The sequence below is a fragment of the Centrocercus urophasianus genome, unplaced genomic scaffold (assembly GCF_019232065.1).
Source record: "Centrocercus urophasianus isolate 14NV4802_14NV808 unplaced genomic scaffold, USGS_Curo_1.0 seq_33, whole genome shotgun sequence".
Classification (NCBI taxonomy): Eukaryota; Metazoa; Chordata; class Aves; order Galliformes; family Phasianidae; genus Centrocercus; species Centrocercus urophasianus.
Genome location: NW_024884900.1, coordinates 6,625,934 through 6,645,267, shown reverse-complemented (window position 1 = coordinate 6,645,267; position 19,334 = coordinate 6,625,934). Strand labels below are relative to the sequence as shown.

At 46.1% G+C, this 19,334-nt stretch overlaps 1 protein-coding gene across 2 annotated transcripts in view; it reads left to right on the top strand.

The window, feature by feature from the left end:
• The window catches only part of ZZEF1 (zinc finger ZZ-type and EF-hand domain containing 1), a 53,339-nt gene extending 41,899 nt beyond the window's left edge, over positions 1 to 11,440 (top strand). For both annotated transcript variants that reach the window (XM_042829956.1, XM_042829955.1), the window contains exons 48-55: positions 588 to 947; positions 2,605 to 2,748; positions 3,522 to 3,690; positions 5,556 to 5,654; positions 6,287 to 6,452; positions 7,523 to 7,673; positions 8,174 to 8,245; positions 8,462 to 11,440. In XM_042829956.1, the coding sequence (XP_042685890.1) occupies positions 588 to 947; positions 2,605 to 2,748; positions 3,522 to 3,690; positions 5,556 to 5,654; positions 6,287 to 6,452; positions 7,523 to 7,673; positions 8,174 to 8,245; positions 8,462 to 8,536 (1,236 nt within the window). In that variant the 3' untranslated portion in view covers positions 8,537 to 11,440. The remainder of the gene's footprint in view (positions 1 to 587; positions 948 to 2,604; positions 2,749 to 3,521; positions 3,691 to 5,555; positions 5,655 to 6,286; positions 6,453 to 7,522; positions 7,674 to 8,173; positions 8,246 to 8,461) is intronic.
• The last annotated feature ends 7,894 nt before the right edge of the window (positions 11,441 to 19,334 follow it).

Genomic DNA, 19,334 nt, shown 5'->3' with positions numbered 1-19,334 from the left:
GATTCCATGTGGTGTCACCAGCACAATAGTCTATCAGCTGCGTCACAAACAGGATTGAGTGCTTCCTGAAGTAGTTTCAAGCAATTATAAGAAAAAATGTTGGATGTTAATAGCAGTTCACACAGGGTTCATCAAATCTCCAGCCCTGAAAGCACTCTGAGCCTGAGGAAGCTAATGTTCTAGCTTTAAATCTTACTTGGATGAAACGATCTATGAAGTCCCTCTCAATTTGCACCGTTCTGTGACTGCATGCTAGGATCACAAATAGCGTGGTACTGCTTTACCTCGTAGCTCAGCTTAAGCTATCGCTTTAGGTTAGAATTCAAACTGATGTTTCTGATCATATGTACCATCACAAATGTATTGTTTATGGTGAAGTCTGTTGGTATAAATAGGCTTCTTGAGGAGTTCTGTCCTTGTCCGTACATGAGAAGTCATGCTTTATGCTCCTTGATGCATCTAGATTTTAGTATCTGTAAGACAAACTAACATGTAAGTTCAGCTTGCTGCCTGATGGGCTGGTTAGATATCCAAACAAAAAGAAGTACATTTTTGAGAGCCTGTTTTCAAACTTCTTTCTCTTGCAGTCAAAGCCTGTACTCTGTGATAAAGCAATAGAAGAAACCAATCCAGTTGCCCAGAAACTGATAACTAACACAGAGAGTGATCTACAGCTTAGTTACGCCAAGCAGCGTCGCACCAAGAGTTCCATACTCCTGCACAAGGAGCTGGACTCCAGAAGCAAAAAGGCTGTGAGGGGCTACCTGTATCGTGTGAATGAGGCAACTGCTGTTCTTTATGCCAGGCATGTGCTGGCATCACTGCTGGCTGAATGGCCAGATGATGTGGCAATAAACGAGGAAGTCCTGGATCTTAGTGGCCCAGCCCATATGACATACATACTGGACATGCTTATGCAGCTAGAAGAAAAGCAGTTATGGGAAAAAGTAAGTGGATTTCACTTCTGCAGGCGAACAAACCCTGAGTTCCATTCTCTGACTAACAAAACTGTGTGCAGTTCCTTTTTTTTAAACTATGCTGAAACTCCAAAATTAAAATCAGTTCCGAAAAAGTAGTTGGAATCTGTCGGTGTCTTAATGTACTGATTTTGTTAACAGCAAATGAGAAAGCTGGCTCCTTGGAGATGCTTCTGTCACTTCTATGGGGAAATAAATCTTGTAGAGAAATTGGTCGCATAGGCAGTTTGTTCTGAAAGCTGTTTTTTGTTGGATCTCAATGTGTATATTGTAATACCTGCAGCTCTGCTGTTAATATGGTGGAAGTGATCTTGGAATTTTAATAGAATGTTGTAATGAAAATGTCAGCCAAACACTTTGCAGCAGATGAAGCGAATCAAGTGCTAGAATTCTTCAGAGAAGGAATTAAAAATAAAACAGAAGGCATCACTGCTGAAATGATACCGTGCTCTCATCTGGACTGCAGCACGCTGCCTGACTCCCTCATCTCATTGTATAAAACAATGTAGTTCAACTGAAAGAGATCTGCTGCAGGGTGGCAGGGGTTATTACAGCCATGAGGTAACTTGTATGCTAGGTGCCAGCTGGTTTTCTTGGTTCCTGGGGGAATAAGAGAGGAGGTGTAATAGAAATTCTGTTCCTCCTTCTTTGTAGTTCTGAAGCCATGAGCAGCATAGAAAAAGTAAACAGCAAGTCTTATTCACTGGCCCTCCCGGTAAGAAAACAAAGGAGTGTCAGATTAAGGTAGTCAGAGGCAGGTCCAAAGCAAACCAAGAGAGCTGGGTCTTGACACAGTGTGTCGTTAGAGTTGGTGCCACAGGGTGTTTATATAGGATCAGAAAATGACAGGATGAACTGCTGCAATGAAAATCTGTTAGGGCATATAAAATGCAAAGGTGAGGCCTCTGATTTAGACTATTCTGCAAGTTTGTAGAGGCAAAGAATGCATTCAAGGAACTGTGCTGCATACTTCCTGTGTTTTTACATTCATTTTTTTTCCAAAAAATCTCTAAGTGGCTGATTTGGAGGTGAGCCTTTTGGCCTGAGCTAGCCTGACTAGCTTTATTGGAGGAGTTAGGAAACTGCAGGTAAAGCAGTGCAATGGGCTCCTATATTGACCAGTACAGGACCCTGAGTAAGACTCAGGATGAAGAGCTTAGAGTGAGGTTGTTCTGTGTGACCACTTAATGTGTCCTGTTAGATTCAATGGCATTTACTGGTATTTTTCATGACAGCTCTTGCATCTAGCTCTTCCAAACACTGCAGCCACTTGATCGTTCTTTTTTTACTTATGGACTTGTATGTTTTAAAGGCTGAAATTTGTGACGTGTTCTGTTCCAACTGAAAACCATAGATAGGGAAGTTATTTAGTACATTAGCAAAGTTTTTAACAACCTTCCCTGTTTCCAGCTTCATTTTTACTTAGAATTACTCTATGAACTACCCTTTGTTCCTAGCATTTGTGGAAAAGATGTGGCTAGGAGCTGTGAGACATCTCTGGTGAATTTGTCTTTCTTGCTGGTTCCTTGAGTTTCTCTTTGACTAGAAATGTGTCCATCATCAGCATGCAAGTGCACCCATGTTGTTTTGATAGCAAATTGTGTTTATGTGATGTGTTGCTTCTCAGATTCTGCAGAAAGTACTGCTTGGATGCAATGAGAGCATGCTGGGAACAATGGCACTGACAGCTTGCCAGTTCATGGAGGAGCCTGGAATGGCCGTCCAGGTGCGTGAATCGAAGCATCCTTACAACAACAACACCAATTTTGAGGTAAGTTGTGCTTGTTTTGCAGCACGGTGGGATGATGTGACTTGAAGACAGAAATACCAAGGTGATTGGAGCAGAAATATCACAGTGTTCCTGTGTATAACCATATGGCTTCTGTGCTTGGAGCACTTGGGGAATAACCTGTTCTGGAATAATTTTGAAGGCTGACTGCAGCCTTGCCCTGTAGAGAAATGTATTCAATAAAGCACTTGGATGTGGAAAAATCCGTAACTTAAATGGTTTTAATATGCATGTGTTTGAAGCAGCACATATACTTCAATAATTTCAGGGCCTTCATGAAGAAATGTTTCCACCTTTCATCCGAAGGTCTGTTTCAGTTGACCTATTACTTTCTTATGCCATTAGGTGAAAGCTAGAAGTGGAATTCTTTTTTTTTTAATTATTTTTTGCTCATGCAAATATAGTGATTAGTATCTCTGGGCAATCTTAGGATTTCTAACTTCTAACAGCTCTGACTTCTGACTTTTTAAAGGCATGGAAACCTTTGGAATCTGGCAGTGGGGCTGGTATCAGCAACAAATACTACCTTCAAAAAAGCAAAGCATTGCCAGTAATTAATTTTACACTTCTTAACACCAATAGGCCACGCTTTGCAGTTGTTAAACTAACTGCTGGTGAAACTAACGAAGAATTTTTCCCCTCCCGTGGAGGCACTGTAATAGTGCTCCTACCCCTTTTGTTTGTAAGGTGTGAGTTAAATAGCTTCTTGACAATCTAGTGTTACAAGATGCAAAGATCACATGTTTATTTCTCAGGATAAAGTTCAAATTCCCGGTGCTATCTACCTCTCAATCAAATTTGACTCTCAGTGTAATACTGAAGAAGGCTGTGATGAGTTGCTCATGTCCAGCAGCAGCGATTTCCAGCAGGACCGGCACAGCTTCAGTGGCTCTCCACAGAAATGGAACGACTTTGAGCTTCCAGGTGAATATGAGCTGTCTTAAAGTGCAAGAGCTGAATTGCAGAGGTCTGATACTCCACAGGAAAACTACCGAAATATGACAGTTAAATGTGGATGTTACTGACGTGTGGGGAGAAACTCGTTTTCTTGTCCCAGTCTGTTTGCTCTGACAGGCTTCTCCTGCATTTGCTTTTTTACACATGGGCTTATCTGTTGCTCTGCCACTTGACACATTCCATACTGTTTTACTTCTGACCTTTTCTTCCCCTCCTCACTCAGACCAGTCACTTAGCTACTGGAAACAAATTTTCATCTTGATTCCATTCCAGAGCAGTCCTTGTTCTGCACGATACTCACATTGTTTCTGCCTTGTCTGACTTTCCACAGGAAGCACATTTTTTTAAGCAGATAGGCTTATCTCTGGTCTCTGTGCTCTACTAGTGCTCAGAGCAAACACAGAGAGCGTGCCAATGCCTTGTCTCCAGTTGTTGCCACTGAGCACAGCTGAAAAAATCCCTCGCTTTGCTGACAAGCTCAGCCCATATTCTGTAAGCACATATTTGATAACATGCTTAGAAAATGCCAGCAGTCTAAGGGCTGTGTGGAGAAAGCTGCATGGCTCCCATGCTGCTTATGTCAAACTGTGTTAACCCACTGAGCTCTGGAGCTTTTGACACGTGTACTGTCAGTAAATAGATGTAGGAACTTCCACAGTTTGAGTTACGAAGTTCTGGTTGGAAATCAATGTGCATAGAAGCATTTCGGATTTTTATGAACTTTTTTCCTTCCTCCTCTTCCTCCCAAATAGCTGCAGAGGTTTGCCAGGAAACTGAACTTTGAGGCCCATTGTTTTGGAGCAGCCTTGGCTGTGAAACTTGAGTTTCACCCTGTGAACCTTCAGCTCCATCCAAGGCTCTCTGGATCGGGTCTCTTGATTTCCCTCAGCAGCCTCTAGCTGATCCCTGGCACCAGGAGGCTTCTTTGCATCTGGGGACAGGGCTTTCTGGAGGCTGTCATTGCTGCTTAGGAGTAAGAGTGAGCAGTGACTCCATTTACTGTGGGAAATGGGAAAATAGATGGGTTTGGTTTTTTGTTTTGTTTGTTTAAGTTATTATTACTGATTTTTAAAGCTTTGTGTTTGGTTTTCTTTACCCTCACAAATATTTTCAACATTTTTCATCCAGTTGAAACATGGAAAATTCTGCACGCAATCGTGTTTGGCCCAGAGTGATTTTTCATGTATAGAAATCAAATGTAAGCTCTGGGCAGCCCTGGCATTGCAGAGCACAACAGATGAGGTGTTTGTTCAGCAGCACAGCTAAGTACCAACGTTCATCTTTGTGAAGCCAGTCACAGGGTGCACAGCCAGGGTGCTGCAGTGAGAAGAACTTTCTGCATGTTCCACTGCTTGCTCACAAAATGATCCAACATTTTGGTAGCTCTTTGAGCATTGGGAGGTTAATCATTTGGTTCCCTAAAGCAGAAGTCTGCAGTTTTGTTTGCTGACATGAAGAGCAATGCAACTGCACTTCCACAACGTTCTGCCTTTTGATGAATGGACAGTGAACTTGGCTGCCCAGGTAGAGGTTATTTCATAAATCACAGTTGATCCATAGCTCAAGGAGGAAAAGTGGAGTTGCACTGCATGTCCCTCTTGTTCTGTGGAATTGGCATCACTGTGAGAGATGTTATCCTGCAGGCATTTGTGTGCAGCACTCTGCTTCAGCTCTATGTACTTCATCATTACAAAACAGCAGCAGATCATCACTTCCCTTGAATGATGACATCAGTGATGAATTTATTGTCATGAAAAACTGAATAGAAGTCTGTTAGTGGTAGCAGACGTAGACACCAGTAACGTGGATGCCCTCCCTTTCCTTGCACACAGGAGATACTCTGTATTACCGATTTACTTCTGACATGAGCAACACGGAGTGGGGCTACAAGTTTACAGTGACAGCAGGTCATCTGGGGAGGTTTCAGACAGGTAAGCATTGTTTAGAATGCATCTGGAAGGACACCTTTCAGTTGTTTTGTCAAACTTGCTGTTATCTGGGTTTGGTTTTTTGGTTATTTTTTGACTTGGAATCTGCATTCTTCAGTGTTTTGGAAATACATGATTTGTCTCATTCAGATTGAAACTTGACTGATGTCTCTTATTTGCTGTGGCTTCATGCTGCAAATACCCAATCTTTAAAGAGATTTAGAGAAAACAATAATATTACTTGCATTCAAAGTCTCGTTGTATGACAGTAATTACACACAGGATTTAGGAAACACTCCCAAGTGCCATAATTGGAAATAGATATCATTTTAATTGCCTTTTTAACAAGTAGTTGTCCATTAGAAGAGACCGTTTCTTGGTCTAATTTGTAGATACAGCATGGAAGTTAGTTTAATTTAGAATTTAAATGTTTTTAATGGAAATGAAGCTGACTTGTAAGCAGCAAACCCTACTGTGTATCACACGATGCTGAGGGCCTGGTTTTGGTTATCCTTTCTTGGGCAAAACTTGGGTTTGTTCTGTGTTTTTATTCTTGCTTGCTAGAACAGCGCTTTGTATATGGAGAGAGCTACGGGTATCCCTACAAAGTAAAAACTGTTCATTCTTTTTATCAGGGTTTGAAATCCTAAAGCAGATGCTATCTGAAGAAAGGGTAATTCCTCACCTCCCGCTGGCCAGGATCTGGGAATGGCAGGTGGGGGTGGCGTGCCGTCAGACCGGCCACCAGCGCCTGAAGGCCGTCCACTTGCTCTTGAAGATCGTGCAGTGTGGTGCCCAAAGGTGAGCATGTGATTCTGCACTTCACACCGTGTTTGATTTGTACCACTGCACAGCCTGACAGCAAGTTTCAGGAAGGATGGGTGTGCCTGGTGTGGGTATTCCTGCTGGAAATGGGGAAGGAGGGACGTTGAGACTTTGTAGTCTTGAAAATGTGTGTGGCTGCATTAACTCAACAGCTCTGTATCGGTGCTGATGCTTATCTCAGTTGTGCCCTTTTGGTTTAGAGCAAACCAATGAAAAGACACCATTCTGCTTGCATACGTGGATTAAAGAACACAGGTCAAAAATTGTATTGTATCAATTGCATAGAATTACTCTTTTTAAATTTTTAACACACCAACCTCCATTCAAGTCTGAAAAACTGATTTTGGTACCAATATGTAATATCACCAATGTAAGGTAATTTCAAGCTGCTTTAGTTTTTTGGTGTTATTTGTATTGTTTTTCCATCAGAGAACATGTGCTTTGTCCTGTGGACACCCGATTTAATCACTAAAAGAATAAGTCTGTGTTGTGCTCACAACATTTTTCTTGTGTTAATCTGATGCTAAATTCCCTCTCCCACTACTGAATGATATTTATCATCCTGCCTGCGGAATAAATGATGTTTGAATTGACTTGCTTTTTCTCAGGAGTAGGAAGGAGGCAGGATTGGAGCTATTTGTAATGAACACTGCCTGCCCAAAACAGGGGTGTCAGCTGCCCTGTGATGGAGCTTGGTGTAGTGCAATTTCAAGCAGTGGAGCTGGAGCATTAAGCAAAAGGATGTATGTGGTTATTTTAAAGCTTTCATTTGAGGAGGCTGCTGAGTTTTAGAAAAGTCATTTAGATACATTCATGGATATGAGATTTTCTTCACTTCACTGATTCAGAATGAAGCTTGCTGCACTGAAACACCTGACTGAATTTAGATCTTTTGAATGCTTCCACTTCTTCCTTCCTTTATACATCTAACGTTCAAAATGTATGGTTTTGTTCTTCTAAACTGAGGTGGTGTGGGCGTGTTGTTTTTCCTCAGAAGGCATCAGATCATGGTTACTCACTGCTTCATTTCAATGACCTTTTTCCAGGGACTGTGACCTCACGTTGCTGAAGCCACTTTGGCAGCTTTTCACCCATATGGAAAACAACATATGTCATGATGTGACCAAGCCTGGTATTCTCCTTCCTCTTCATCGTGCACTTGCAGAACTCTTTTTTGTTACAGAAAACAGAGTTACTGTAAGCAGTTCCTTTATTTATATCCCTCCTCTCCCCAGGGCTGCAGTTCAGTGTCAAACTAAATGTGGTTTTCCTTTATCTTGGCAAAGTACTTGAGAGCTTTTGTATACTTGAGAAATAAGGGCAGCTTTTTCTTGTGGAGTCTGGGAGCAAATTCTAATAGAGGGGAATAATATAGTTGCCTTATTCATCGTGAGTCTTTGGTAACAGTCATGACTTTTCCTTGGGCAATCAAGGCACGATCTGCTCTTCATTATGAGAGGAATGCAGATCTAATGATTAATTTGAAGGGATGTGAATGTGATTCTCTTTGGGTTGATTTTGCTTGTACTGTCCATAATGAACCGGTTTCTGCGATCACAAACTGTTCTGGTCCAGGAGTCTTGTGTGTAGTTCAGATGCCTTTGATCAGGACTGTTACAATGATCAGCATTTTAATATTAATTAGGATGATGTCTTTGGTAGAAGTGTTGGTGCTCATTAAATGCTTTGTGTTGTAGGAGCTTGGATCTCTACAGGAGTATTTGCTTGCCTTAAATTCTGAAGATCATCTTCATCGCTGCACAGCACAGGTAATAAAAAGGCTGCACAGCTCCAGAGACACCTTTTTGCAATGTTGTCTGGCAGACAGAAGTAGCAAATGGTTTCTGATTGCACAAAAGCAGATAGAAGCAGGGTGGTGTTTTAATGATTTCTGTGGAAATTCATGCCAGGATTTCTTTACATTTTTGATCAGGGTAGAATATTTGATGTGACTCTGGTGTGTTTTTTTTTCTTCTCCCTTCCAGGCCCTGAGAAACATTGCTGCTATCAGCCTTGCCATTAACTATCCAAACAAATCAACAAGTTTCTGGAATGTTTAATACTGGCTCAGGCCGGAGTGCATGGGATAGAGTAGTTTGTCCATAGGAACCTCGGAACAAACATCTTAACTCCGTTCAGGAAAAGTTCCTTCAGCTTCAGTGTATGAGCACTCTGCAGCCTTCCTTCCTTCCACCTTGATGTAGAATTTGTAAAAGTAAAAGCGCACTTTGATGAAAAAGCACATCTTGAAGTAACTCACGCGTCGCCTACAGTTATGTATGCACATATTGTAGCATGTTAGAGTAAACAAAACAACTTTTGGTTTTATTCAGAGGAAGTAAACGAAAGAAGGTAACTGAAGTATGAGAATGGAAGGCCCCCCCGCATTGGTATCATCTGCTCCCAAGGAAAATTGATTGGTGGAACCTGAAAACTTTGAAAATGTTGCTCAATTGAAGGATGCCATCAGCAGCATCTATTTACCAATGGAGTGAAATAGGCAAACCAGAATCTGGTGGGCTGATGTGGAAATGGTCCACACTTGAATCATGCCGTGCTTGCTTCTGCTTTGAAGGCTACTACATGGGGAAAAAACTTTTGATTAATGGTAATCTACAGGTTGCAGAACAAATTCTGGGTGATTGCATAGCAGTTAAAGGATTCCAGAGCATCCTTGTGCAAGAGATCAATGTTTCTCCTGTTCTTTGACTCGATCAACTGGATCATCTGTTCTTACCTTTATTTATCTCTCATGGTTTATTCCAAATAGTACAGATTGCAAAGGCTGGCCTCCTTCACTGAGCAGTGCTGAAATGAGGAACTGAGAAACTTGCATATTTCTCAAAGGTCATATCATTACAAGAAGTTATTCAGGAGAGATTTCTGTTTTACAAGTACTGGTGGCATACAAAGGGCCTCCTCAGCAGTGTTGGGAACTTGAGCTCCCAGCTCTCCGGGTGGGAGTTAATGATCAATCTCATCTTACCTTACACAGCAATAACTGTATTAACGGACATGGAATGAATTGCAGACCTTCTACACTGAAATAAATTGGCTTTTTTCCTGCTCAGCTACACTGGTTTTTCCCTTCCCAAAGAGTACAAAGAACGTGGAAGGATCTGGGGATGTATTTTGTATTTTGTCTTGTCAAGAATGAATTCAGAGAAACTCCTAACAATCATTATTCTGTTCCCTTCCTCGCTTCAACATTAAACTCCTAAAGAGGCAACCAAAATCTTCAGTAGTGGAGTAACTGTCTGTAAGTTGAGTGATGGCAAGGCTCTGTCAGAAGGGAACATGCTTGGTGTCTCAGTGTGCACTGAGCACACGAGCAATACTTTTGTGAACAGCCTCTAAATGGATGGGTTTACCAGCTGGGGCTGGACGTACTTTAAGGGTGGTCCCATCTCCCTCTGGGAGGGAAATGCTCAGTGTGCTCCCCCCTTTCCTTGGATGACCTCTAGTGTTGTGGTTAAAGATGTATTGGCTTCTTTCTGTTCAGCCAGGGGACTGGAAGTGAATGCTGCTGTAGGAGATGAAGGTGAATCAGGCTGTCAGTATTCTGCCTGAAAGACTCAAAGCTGAAGAGCAAGCAGTGCGGTGCTGAAGCCATTTCCTTCAAGAATGGAGAGGCCCTGTTAGCCTGTGTGAATGCCAGAAGTCAGGACAAACATACCACTTATCAAAGGTGGAAAGGATGCAGAGAAATACTGCTGTGAGACCCCTCCTCGAACGTACTGTAACTGAAAGCTAAAGCTCTTCCTTCCAGAAGGAGCTCACGATGGGAAGAGAATTACCAAAGTTGTGGCGTATCTTGAGCGCGTGGATCGTTTTGTTCCCACATCCAAGCAATGCACTGGAGTTTGCAATCTCACTGCAAGGGTGAGAAACCGGCTACTTCACACGTTCTAAAAGCGTGAGCAGATTCTGAGTTGCTGCACCACGAGATGCTCGGTGTGCTTCAGGGACAGGTGAGCTTTGTGAAATTGCTCTTCTCGAGCAGTAGGACTTCCTATTCACTGCCTCAGTGTGAATCCGTGGCCAAGCAGCCAGGGATCTGCAACGGGCTGATTTGCTAGGGCATGTAGCATGCTGCTGAGATCTTCCTATGTTTTAGTCCGAGAAGGCTTTTTCTTTTTTCACATCAGGGATGAAGACTGTAAATAAACCATTCGTAGAACCTGCGATGGCTCTGTCATAGTCGCGTTATTTCTGTTGGACTGCCTTTTTGCTTTCTGTCTGGAGACATGAGGCTGCGAGGAAGACCAGGAGTGGCCAGTGATCCTCACTCGGCGCGCCTCTTCCTTACTCTACCAGCAGTAACTGGCCTTGAGAGTCACCTCCTTGCCCTGAGGGACTGCCTGGAAACATTGTCCACTATTATTTCTACCCACTAGATGGAACTGAAGGACTGTGACCTGAGTTGACACTGAATCTGTTGCTGCCTTACAACTTAATCATTCATTACAGATTTTTACGAGACAAAAACACTTGATATTTCTTTTTTCCTGATAGTTTTAAAGAGGATGAGATTACCGACAACGAATATTCGTGATCAGTCGTATTTTGAAAATCCCCCAGCAGTTCCGAATGGATGGAGATGGTGATACTACTGAATAGTAGAAAACTGGCTGGAAAACAGGAATGCTGAAAAAAAATGTGCCTAATATTAAAAAATAATAATAAAAGTAGTTGTCCTGCCTGAATCACCTCTGATACGTTTAAGAGAAACCACGTTGTTCGTAACGATACCTTTGACTTGCTTTCATTAAACACTTAAAAAAGAGAGTTTTATAATTTCTTTTAGTACGGGTTTACTACTTTGTGATTTTTATCAGTTGTTTGAAATGTATCAAACCTTTCAATTTATTCCAGTTCAGTTCAACATGTACAAAGAAAGCTACAGATGTGGGTAAAATATGCAAATGCAGAGAAATATATTGTAAAAATTCTATAAAAACAAAGCCGTGTAACGCAGTGTCTGTTCTTTGTTTGCTTTTCTTTTCCTCGCTGAGTGTTAATTGCCTCAATGTGCACTGAGACACCCAAGGTTTCCCCCATGAATCTTCATTCTCTGTGCCTGTAAGTAAACCTGCTTGTCCTCGTGCATCTGCTCTTGCACCAAACTATGCAGGACACGTAGGACTGGAGTCTTCTTTTAAATTCCAGCCTTGCTGTTTACATTCCAGCAGCCTAATCCTAAAAACAAAGTTTTACCCTGGCTGCCCCTTGGTTTCGGTGCCTGAGATGTTTACTGAAATCAAATCTGGGGCCCCGGGTGCTGCCCCACGTGGGGCTGAGATGTGCCCTGTACCGACAGGGCTGTCAGCAAAGGTGCCCACCTGCCCCCATTGCTCAGAGCTCATGCACTGAGCTCTTTCTACCTAGGAAAGCACAAGTAACAGAAAGCTGCTCCTCAGCTCAGTCCTGCTTCCCTGTCTGACCTTCTGTAAATCTTGCTGGTTTTTTAATGTTTGCAGTGCAAATACACAATATTTAAGTTTGCATTGCGTGAAGGTGGGGGGGGGGGGAGGGGGGAATCAGTTCTAGAAAAGCTAAAGAAATAGGAAATCAAAGTGACTGCCAATATTTGTCTTCTCCAAGAAGAAGTGTGATGGCAGCATTGCTGGCAGGAGGAGAGACCTCCCGTGTGCCTATGGCCAACTCCTGGGGCTGCAGTGCTTATCTCTGATTGAACTACAGGAGGAATTAAGGTGTGACTTAACACACGTTCAGAAGCAGGCTTGGGATGGGTTTTATTGCCCTGCAACCCAAGCACAGCAGCTGATAGGAACTTCTCAAAGCAGCATGGCTTTCTCTTGTGCCCATTTGCAAAAGCACCAAAATAGAGCTGAGTTCCTGAGTCAGGAGCAGCACTGAGTCAGGAGCCCTTCAGCTCGGGATGATCTGCAGCTCTTCCTCACATCACCCACCCACGGCCATCCATTAATCAGAAATGTCAGTGGTTCTGCTCAGACCTTGGCATCGCATTGCTCTGATTGGGCTTTGTTCCTTCCCAGCAATTCTCTGTACTTACACAAATGTTTCCATTCCTTCGTTGTATGAGAGTTAATAATTAAAAGAGGAAAAGAGCTCTTGGCGTTTCATTGGCCAGTTTGGGATTTTATAGCACACCCTTCTCGCCTTGCTTTGAAAAACCCCTGTTTTGTGCTCACAACACCCCACGCCGTGCCAAGCATGGGGCCTGGGGACACCTCTACTTCTTGATGGCATTTTGCAGGGTGTGTTCCAGGCTCCTCCGTTCCAAGAGTGACACGAATCTCCACCCGGGGAGCGGAGTGCAGCTGTGAGTTCATTCACACCACCAAGTCAAAGGGTGATTCCACTCCTATGTGAATTTTGCACTGATAAGGCTGCTGATGGTTTATAGCTTTCCTTGAATTAAATTTGCATGGAGGCAAGAAGGGCCGTGCATGGAGGAGTGTGTCCAGAAGGGCTCAGCATGGTGACACAACCACCGCCACTCCCCAGCAGTGCCACCACCACCGACGGTCCCCATAGGGCGCAGGATCCCTAAGAGCTATTGCTGGCTGCTGCTGCAAGAGGATTTCTTCTGCAAAGAAATGAAACAGACAGTTGCTTTCCAGCTTGTTCCTGCAAACACCCCGAGCCCTCGCCAGGCAGCCGTGCTGGGAACAGCCTGTTCTATGGGACCGGGAAGCGCCTGTTCCCAGTCAGGCGATGAGCAGCACAGCCCGGCTGCCACCCCCACAGCTTCCAGCTCTCGATGGCAGCAGGAGGGGGATCGGCTTTTCCATGGCCTGACAGCGATAGGACGAGGGGGGATGGCTGTAAGCTAAAAGAGTGGAGATGCAGATTGGATGTTAGGAGGAAATGCTTTACTCAGAGGGCTGTGAGGCCGTGCAGAGCGGAGCTGTGCGAGCCCCATCCCTGCAGGTGCCCCAGGACAGGTGTGCACCCAGCGCTGCTTTTTTGGCTCCCCAACCCGCTTGTAAACCAGCCTCGCTGCACACGGAAGGGCTTTGCGCAGCCTTTTGTCAACAGGGCCGTCCCATTGCTATAGCTACGGCCCCTCTGCTGCTGGACACACCTGTTTGTTTTTCCAGCTCCCTTCTATTGCCCTCAGATTTCTCTGCCACCTAAACAAAAATAAGGAGAGGAGCGTTGCCCCGGCCCTGTGCGGGGCTCTCTTTGCCCACTCCTACATCAGGAAGCTGCCTGTTCCCCCAGGACCTGTTCTGTGCAGGCACGCTTTGTGAGCTGCTCTCCGCACAGCTCTGGATTTCTATTTTGTACCCTTAAAATCGCTGTGCTCATGGTGGCACGGGGATAGCGTGGTTGTTGTGATGTTCCCAGGTGACACAGTATCCTTGGAACCGGGATGGGGATGGAGCAGGAATTGCACAGATGCACACTGGGTTTTCCTCATGGAATATTTTCCTTCTCCTGCAGAAAACCCCCCACACTGTGGATATAACGCCCACCCGGGCAGCAGGATCCATTCTGGATTCTGGGTTTGGCACTGCTGCCTGGCACTGCTCATCAAACACCCTGATCCCGTGCTGACCCATCACTGGGAGCCTTCTCAGGTGGTTGCATCCCTCCTTAGGAGCACCCCAAAACCCCACAAACCATATGACTTCAAGCACTGCACCTCTACGTGGCCAGTGAAAACATCCCCTCCATGTGCAGACCTCACTCCCATGTGTTCTATGGAGCAAATGAACCCAAACGAAGGCACTGTGGTCCCAGAGGTGGGAATGGGGTGGAAGGATTTGGCCCTACATCTGCCAAAAGGTGGGAGCTGGGAGGGAAATAATTACACCAAACCTCTTCCTTCTTCGTCCCAAATATTACTGCTATTTGTTGTCCTGCTGCTTTGCTGCTTCTAAATATTTAATGGGCTTGAAATTGAGTTTGTTTTTTTTTTTATTAAGGTGATGTATTATGTGCATGGTGTGTGTGTGTTGCCATCTGCAGAAATAAAGACTTTTCATCATAGAATCCTAGAATGGTTGGGGTTGGAACCCCCCAGAGGCCATCTGCTCCCATTGCCTGCAGTGCACAGGGGCACCCACAGCTCCATCAGCACTCAGAGCCCTCCAGCCTGACCCTGGGGTTCTCCTTGCGCCGTGCTACTGAGCTCTCACACCTCGTCCACCCCAAACATCGGGGCTGAACATTGCCTGAGATCCCAGCTGCTGGGATCGAAACACACCGCGTCCCCAGTGCCTGCAGGGACGAGCTCAGGAGCTGCACACGTGGAGCACAGGCACACATCTGGGCAGCGGCTGCAGGGGATGGAGGTGAAAAAAACCTCCAGTCTTTTTGCAAGAAATTGCTCTGACTCCTTTCAGTGCTTCCATGAGGCTGAAGGGAGAGCAGTGACGGAGCACCGCGCGGCCGCAGCTGCCGATTCACCCTGCAGCCCAATTTATCTTGTAAAAAAAAAAAAAGAAAAAGAAAAAAAACATCCAGTTTTGATAGTTCAGATTTCCAGCAATGGAAAATTCACGGCAGCCCCGGGGCTGGGGAGCCAAGAGCAAATTGGCGGAACTTGTTGAAAAAGCGTCCCTCGAGCTCTTTTCCACTGGAAAATCCAAAAGCTTTCTAAAACTGTTGATTTCTCATAAAACCTGAAGCAAAACACTCTTGGGGGGGATAACAGGGGCGAGAAAAGGTCTTGACAATGTTGGAGCAGCCCGTGTCGCTCTGTCAGGACAAATATTTACATTTTTTCCTTGTAAAGTTACCCTTGTTTTGAAAGCGTTTGTTTTATTTGCAGCTCCGTTACCACACTTTGAAAAACCACAAAGAAAACAAAGTGATTTTGCAGAAATACGATGTTCTGGCGTACGCAGAGCGCCTTCATTTTTTTATTTCTTCCTCAATTTCTGTGAATTTTCCCTGGGAAAGCTGACATTTCGGATCCTTTTCCGAATGAGAAATCCCAGCACTGCCTCCAATCCCCCTTTGCTGAGCTGCGTCTCGCAGGAGCAACAACTCTCAAAGGGTTAACGAAGGCTTGTGTAGGATTGGAGCCATCTGCATCGCTTCCTCCCCGCGTGCTCAAAGCCTCCTGGAGCAGATGCTGCTCAGGGCTGTGTGGCATTGCTGTCATTAATGAAATACAACCCATCTATAGCACTACAGGTAGGGGCTGCACCGTGTGCGAGTGTTGTTTCTATAGGAAAACTTTTCTTGCTTGGGAGCGGGTGTGCGTGGCCCCATGCAGGTGATGTGCTGTCCTGCCCCATGTGGGGACTGCAGTGATTTCCTCGTTTTGGGAGAAGATTTGGGTAGTTTGAGAATTTTGGTGATTTGTGCAATTTAAGGCTCAGAAAAGGCTGATAATTAGCTGGGTGAATAACAGAAAAATGGAGTCCTGTGGCAGAATCCAAGTGCCAGCTTGAGGTCTAGGTTTGGGATGCAGATTGCCATTTTGGTAGTCCCAGAGTGGGATGCAGCAAGGGAGGCACAGATCCCCCAACATCAAATTTGAGATGCCACTTATCTAGGGCTCCCAACACAACCCATCCTAAAACCCAACACCTTCCCCTCCTCAGTCCTTTCCTGCTGTGATGACAGTTTGCTGTGATGCACTGGAGTTCTGTTGGATTGGGTTGTGTTGGGTTAAGTTGTGTTGGGTTGGGTTATGTTGAGCTGTGTTGCGTTTTTGTTGAGTTGGGTTGGGTTGGGTTATGTTGGGTTGAGTTGTGATGAGTTCTGCTGGGTTCTGTGGTGTTATGCTGGGTTGGGTCATGGTGAGTTGGGTTGGGTTGTGTTGGATTGGACTCAGCATGGCTGGGCTGAGCTCTCTGCTCACCCTTTGGGTTCAGCCCTTTGTGCTGGCAGGGATGTTCCTTTGACATCACCTCTCCTGAGTGCTTCCTTCCTCCCATCCGCTCTGACAGCGCTGCTCCACCGCCTCCTGCCCAGCAGCTGTTCTGTAGCACAGCGATCTGACTGCTTGGTGACGATCCATCCAGATGGAGCGGGGCTGATGGCCTCCTTCTGCCATCTTTTTTCCGTATACAAATCCTGTGCTGAAGCAGAGCAGCCGAATCCTGTCCCCACATACAGCCCTGCTGCTCCCAACCTTGTCATACTCCCAGTTAAGCACTTTGCAAGCCTGCTGACCCATGCAGATGTTAATTGCTGTTGCTGGGGATGCTGTTTGTGTGGGGAAGAGCAGGATATGACCCTGAGCTCTAACAACCCTATTGAGGTGCAACCCTGCTGCACAGTTCTGCTCCCAAACAGGCGGCTTTTTGAACTCATTTTGCCCCCAGATTTGCATCTCTCCATCAGCACAGTGACCTCCATCAGGGACAAGAAATGGCTCTGCCCAGCAACTCTCATGAAGGATTCTGCATCACCCCATGCTCCAGCCATTCCTATTGGTGCAATCTCCACAAGGGCCAAGAAATGGCTCTGCCCAGCAAACCCCATGGAGGATTTTGCATCACCCCATGCACCCCATCGGTTCTCTGGGGCTGCAGTCACAGTGCAGCGCTGGCACCTGGGCTGGACAGCATTTGCATTGAAAATCCCATCTTTGAAATGCAAAAGGCACCCGGGCTGCACGCAGGCGTGCTGATGCAGCGTGGAGTTTACAGCACCGCCTAAATATTTACGCAGAAAGCTTTGTGTTCTCCTCTGCACCTCAGTCTGGGGGCATCAGTTTCCTGTGAGCGGGGCAGTCCCAGCGGCCACAAAAGGAACACAGAAAGGCTCGGTGCCCGGCGCACTCCTCCCACAGGATTTCTCTGCTTTCAGTGCCGTTTCCGAGCACTCGTCGCTCTTGCGCGAGGGGAAAGTTGGCAGCTCCCTGCACTATTGTCCACCACCTTATGAAACTCACGGATTTGGGCTGCTTTTCTGACCCAGTGCCTTATCGGGGCTCTGCATCCTGCTGGCACCGCGCTGCGCCCCGCTGCAAAACGCACGGCGTGCAAAATGCACTCTGTGAAAAACACACCGTGCAAGGTGCCGCTTGGCTCCTCGTTCAGCTTGCAGAGGGGAAGCACCGCTGCTTTTGAGCTCTGTGCTCACCCCACAGTGTGACCCTGACCCTGCGGTGTGACCCTGACCCTGTGCAGGCAATGAGCTCTGGGAGGGGACTGCCAACGTAGGGGAGCCAATGGGCCTTATGGCTGCAGCAGAACTCATGCTGACTCGCAGACGGTGGAGGAGTTTTATTTCTTTATTGGTGATTAATGGCAGTGTTTCGTTTCTAATGGAAGGAAATAGAGAGGAAATGGTTTCTCACATTCATTTATCAGGGATTTGTTTAAACGGCGCTGGAAATAGGTCAGGGCTGTGTGCTTACAAGAGCGCAAAGCGGTGGGGATGGGGTGGATGTCTGATGGATGGGCTCCAGGACTGCCCCGCTGCTGCCCTAGGCGTCAGCCCTTAATGAGATGGGGACTAATTGCCTCCTCATCCCTGTGTGGATAGGGGACATCACCTCTTTGAAGCCCCCTTTTTGCAGAGGGGGATGGGAATGACTGATGTGTGCTGCTGCAGCAGTGCCTGCTTGCAGCTGCCAAAAACCAGTGCCCCCACCAGGTCTGTGTGCTGAGCTTGGGTTATATGGGAGCAGATGGCGGCTATGTGGGGCAGAACATTGGTGAGAGGTGTGGGTGTTAATAGGGCTCCTCCCAGCACCACACTGTGGTCGGTTTGGTGCTGGGGGTGAGTCTGGGTTGAATGGGGGATCTCCAGTGTGCAACATGTTCTGGGTTCTGGACACTGCTGTCTGATGTTGGGGCAGTTCTATGGGTTCGGATCTCGGGGCTGGGGCTGAGCAGCACAACTCCAGGGCTGAGCTCCAGGCACTGCCCACAGCCCCACGCACTTTCCTTCCTTTCCATGCAGACAACACCGTTCCTCGTGGCCAGCCTTCCCTGGGCATCACCACCCGGAGTCCAAAAATCCTAGCAACAATGACATTGTTGGCTATATTTGCCAGGCTCGGGGCTGAGCGGCAGTGATGACACATGGAGCTGGCGGCTCCTCTCCTGCTGCCATCTGCAGTGCCTCCCACTCACTGCCATGCAACCAAACCCCAAGCAAGAGAAGTGCGGGTGCCCCATCCTTGGAGGTGCCCAAGGCCACAAATGGGGCCCTAAGGCAGCGTGAGCTGGTGGGGGCACTCAGCCCGTGGGTTGGAGTGGGATGACCTGTGAGGTCCCTTCCATCTGGAGCTCTATATGTGCACAAACAGCTGTACACCACCCCACATTTCCACATTTTTGCAGTCTGCCTGCAAAACACAGACCCCACCACCGCCATAAACACGGATATTGTTAAGCAGCGAGCCACAATAAATCCTCAATGGCTTTTTGGGATCACTGAGCTGGGCGGTCTTGGAAGGGTCAGAATGAGCTCCTGGGGCTGAAGGAAGCACGCAGCTGCTGCTTTATGGCTGTCCTGCAGTGCTGCCCCTGCCCCACTGACCCACACAGCACCAACTGTGCTCCGCCTCAATGGTCCTGTTTGCTTTCTCTTCCTCTTAGTTTCCTTTTCCCTCCTTTTATTTTTCTCCTTTTCTCCCCTTCTTTTTTTCCTTTCTTTTTCTGCCCCTTTTTGCCCCTTTTTTGCATCTTTTTTCACTTCTTTCCCCTCCTTTTTTTGGCCCATTTTGTCCCTTTTAATTGGCTCTTTCATGGCCTTTTTTTCCCCACTTTTACACTTTTTTGTACCCCTTTTTTGGCCTATTTTTCCTTTCCCCTTTGGGGCCTTTTTTTTTTTTCTTTTCTTTTTCATTTTTCTGCTCTGTGTCTCTTTTTGCCCTCTTTCTGCCCTTTTTCTGGCCCTTTTTTCCCTCTCCCCTTTCTCCCCTTTCTTCCCACCTTCCCCCCATTTTTACCT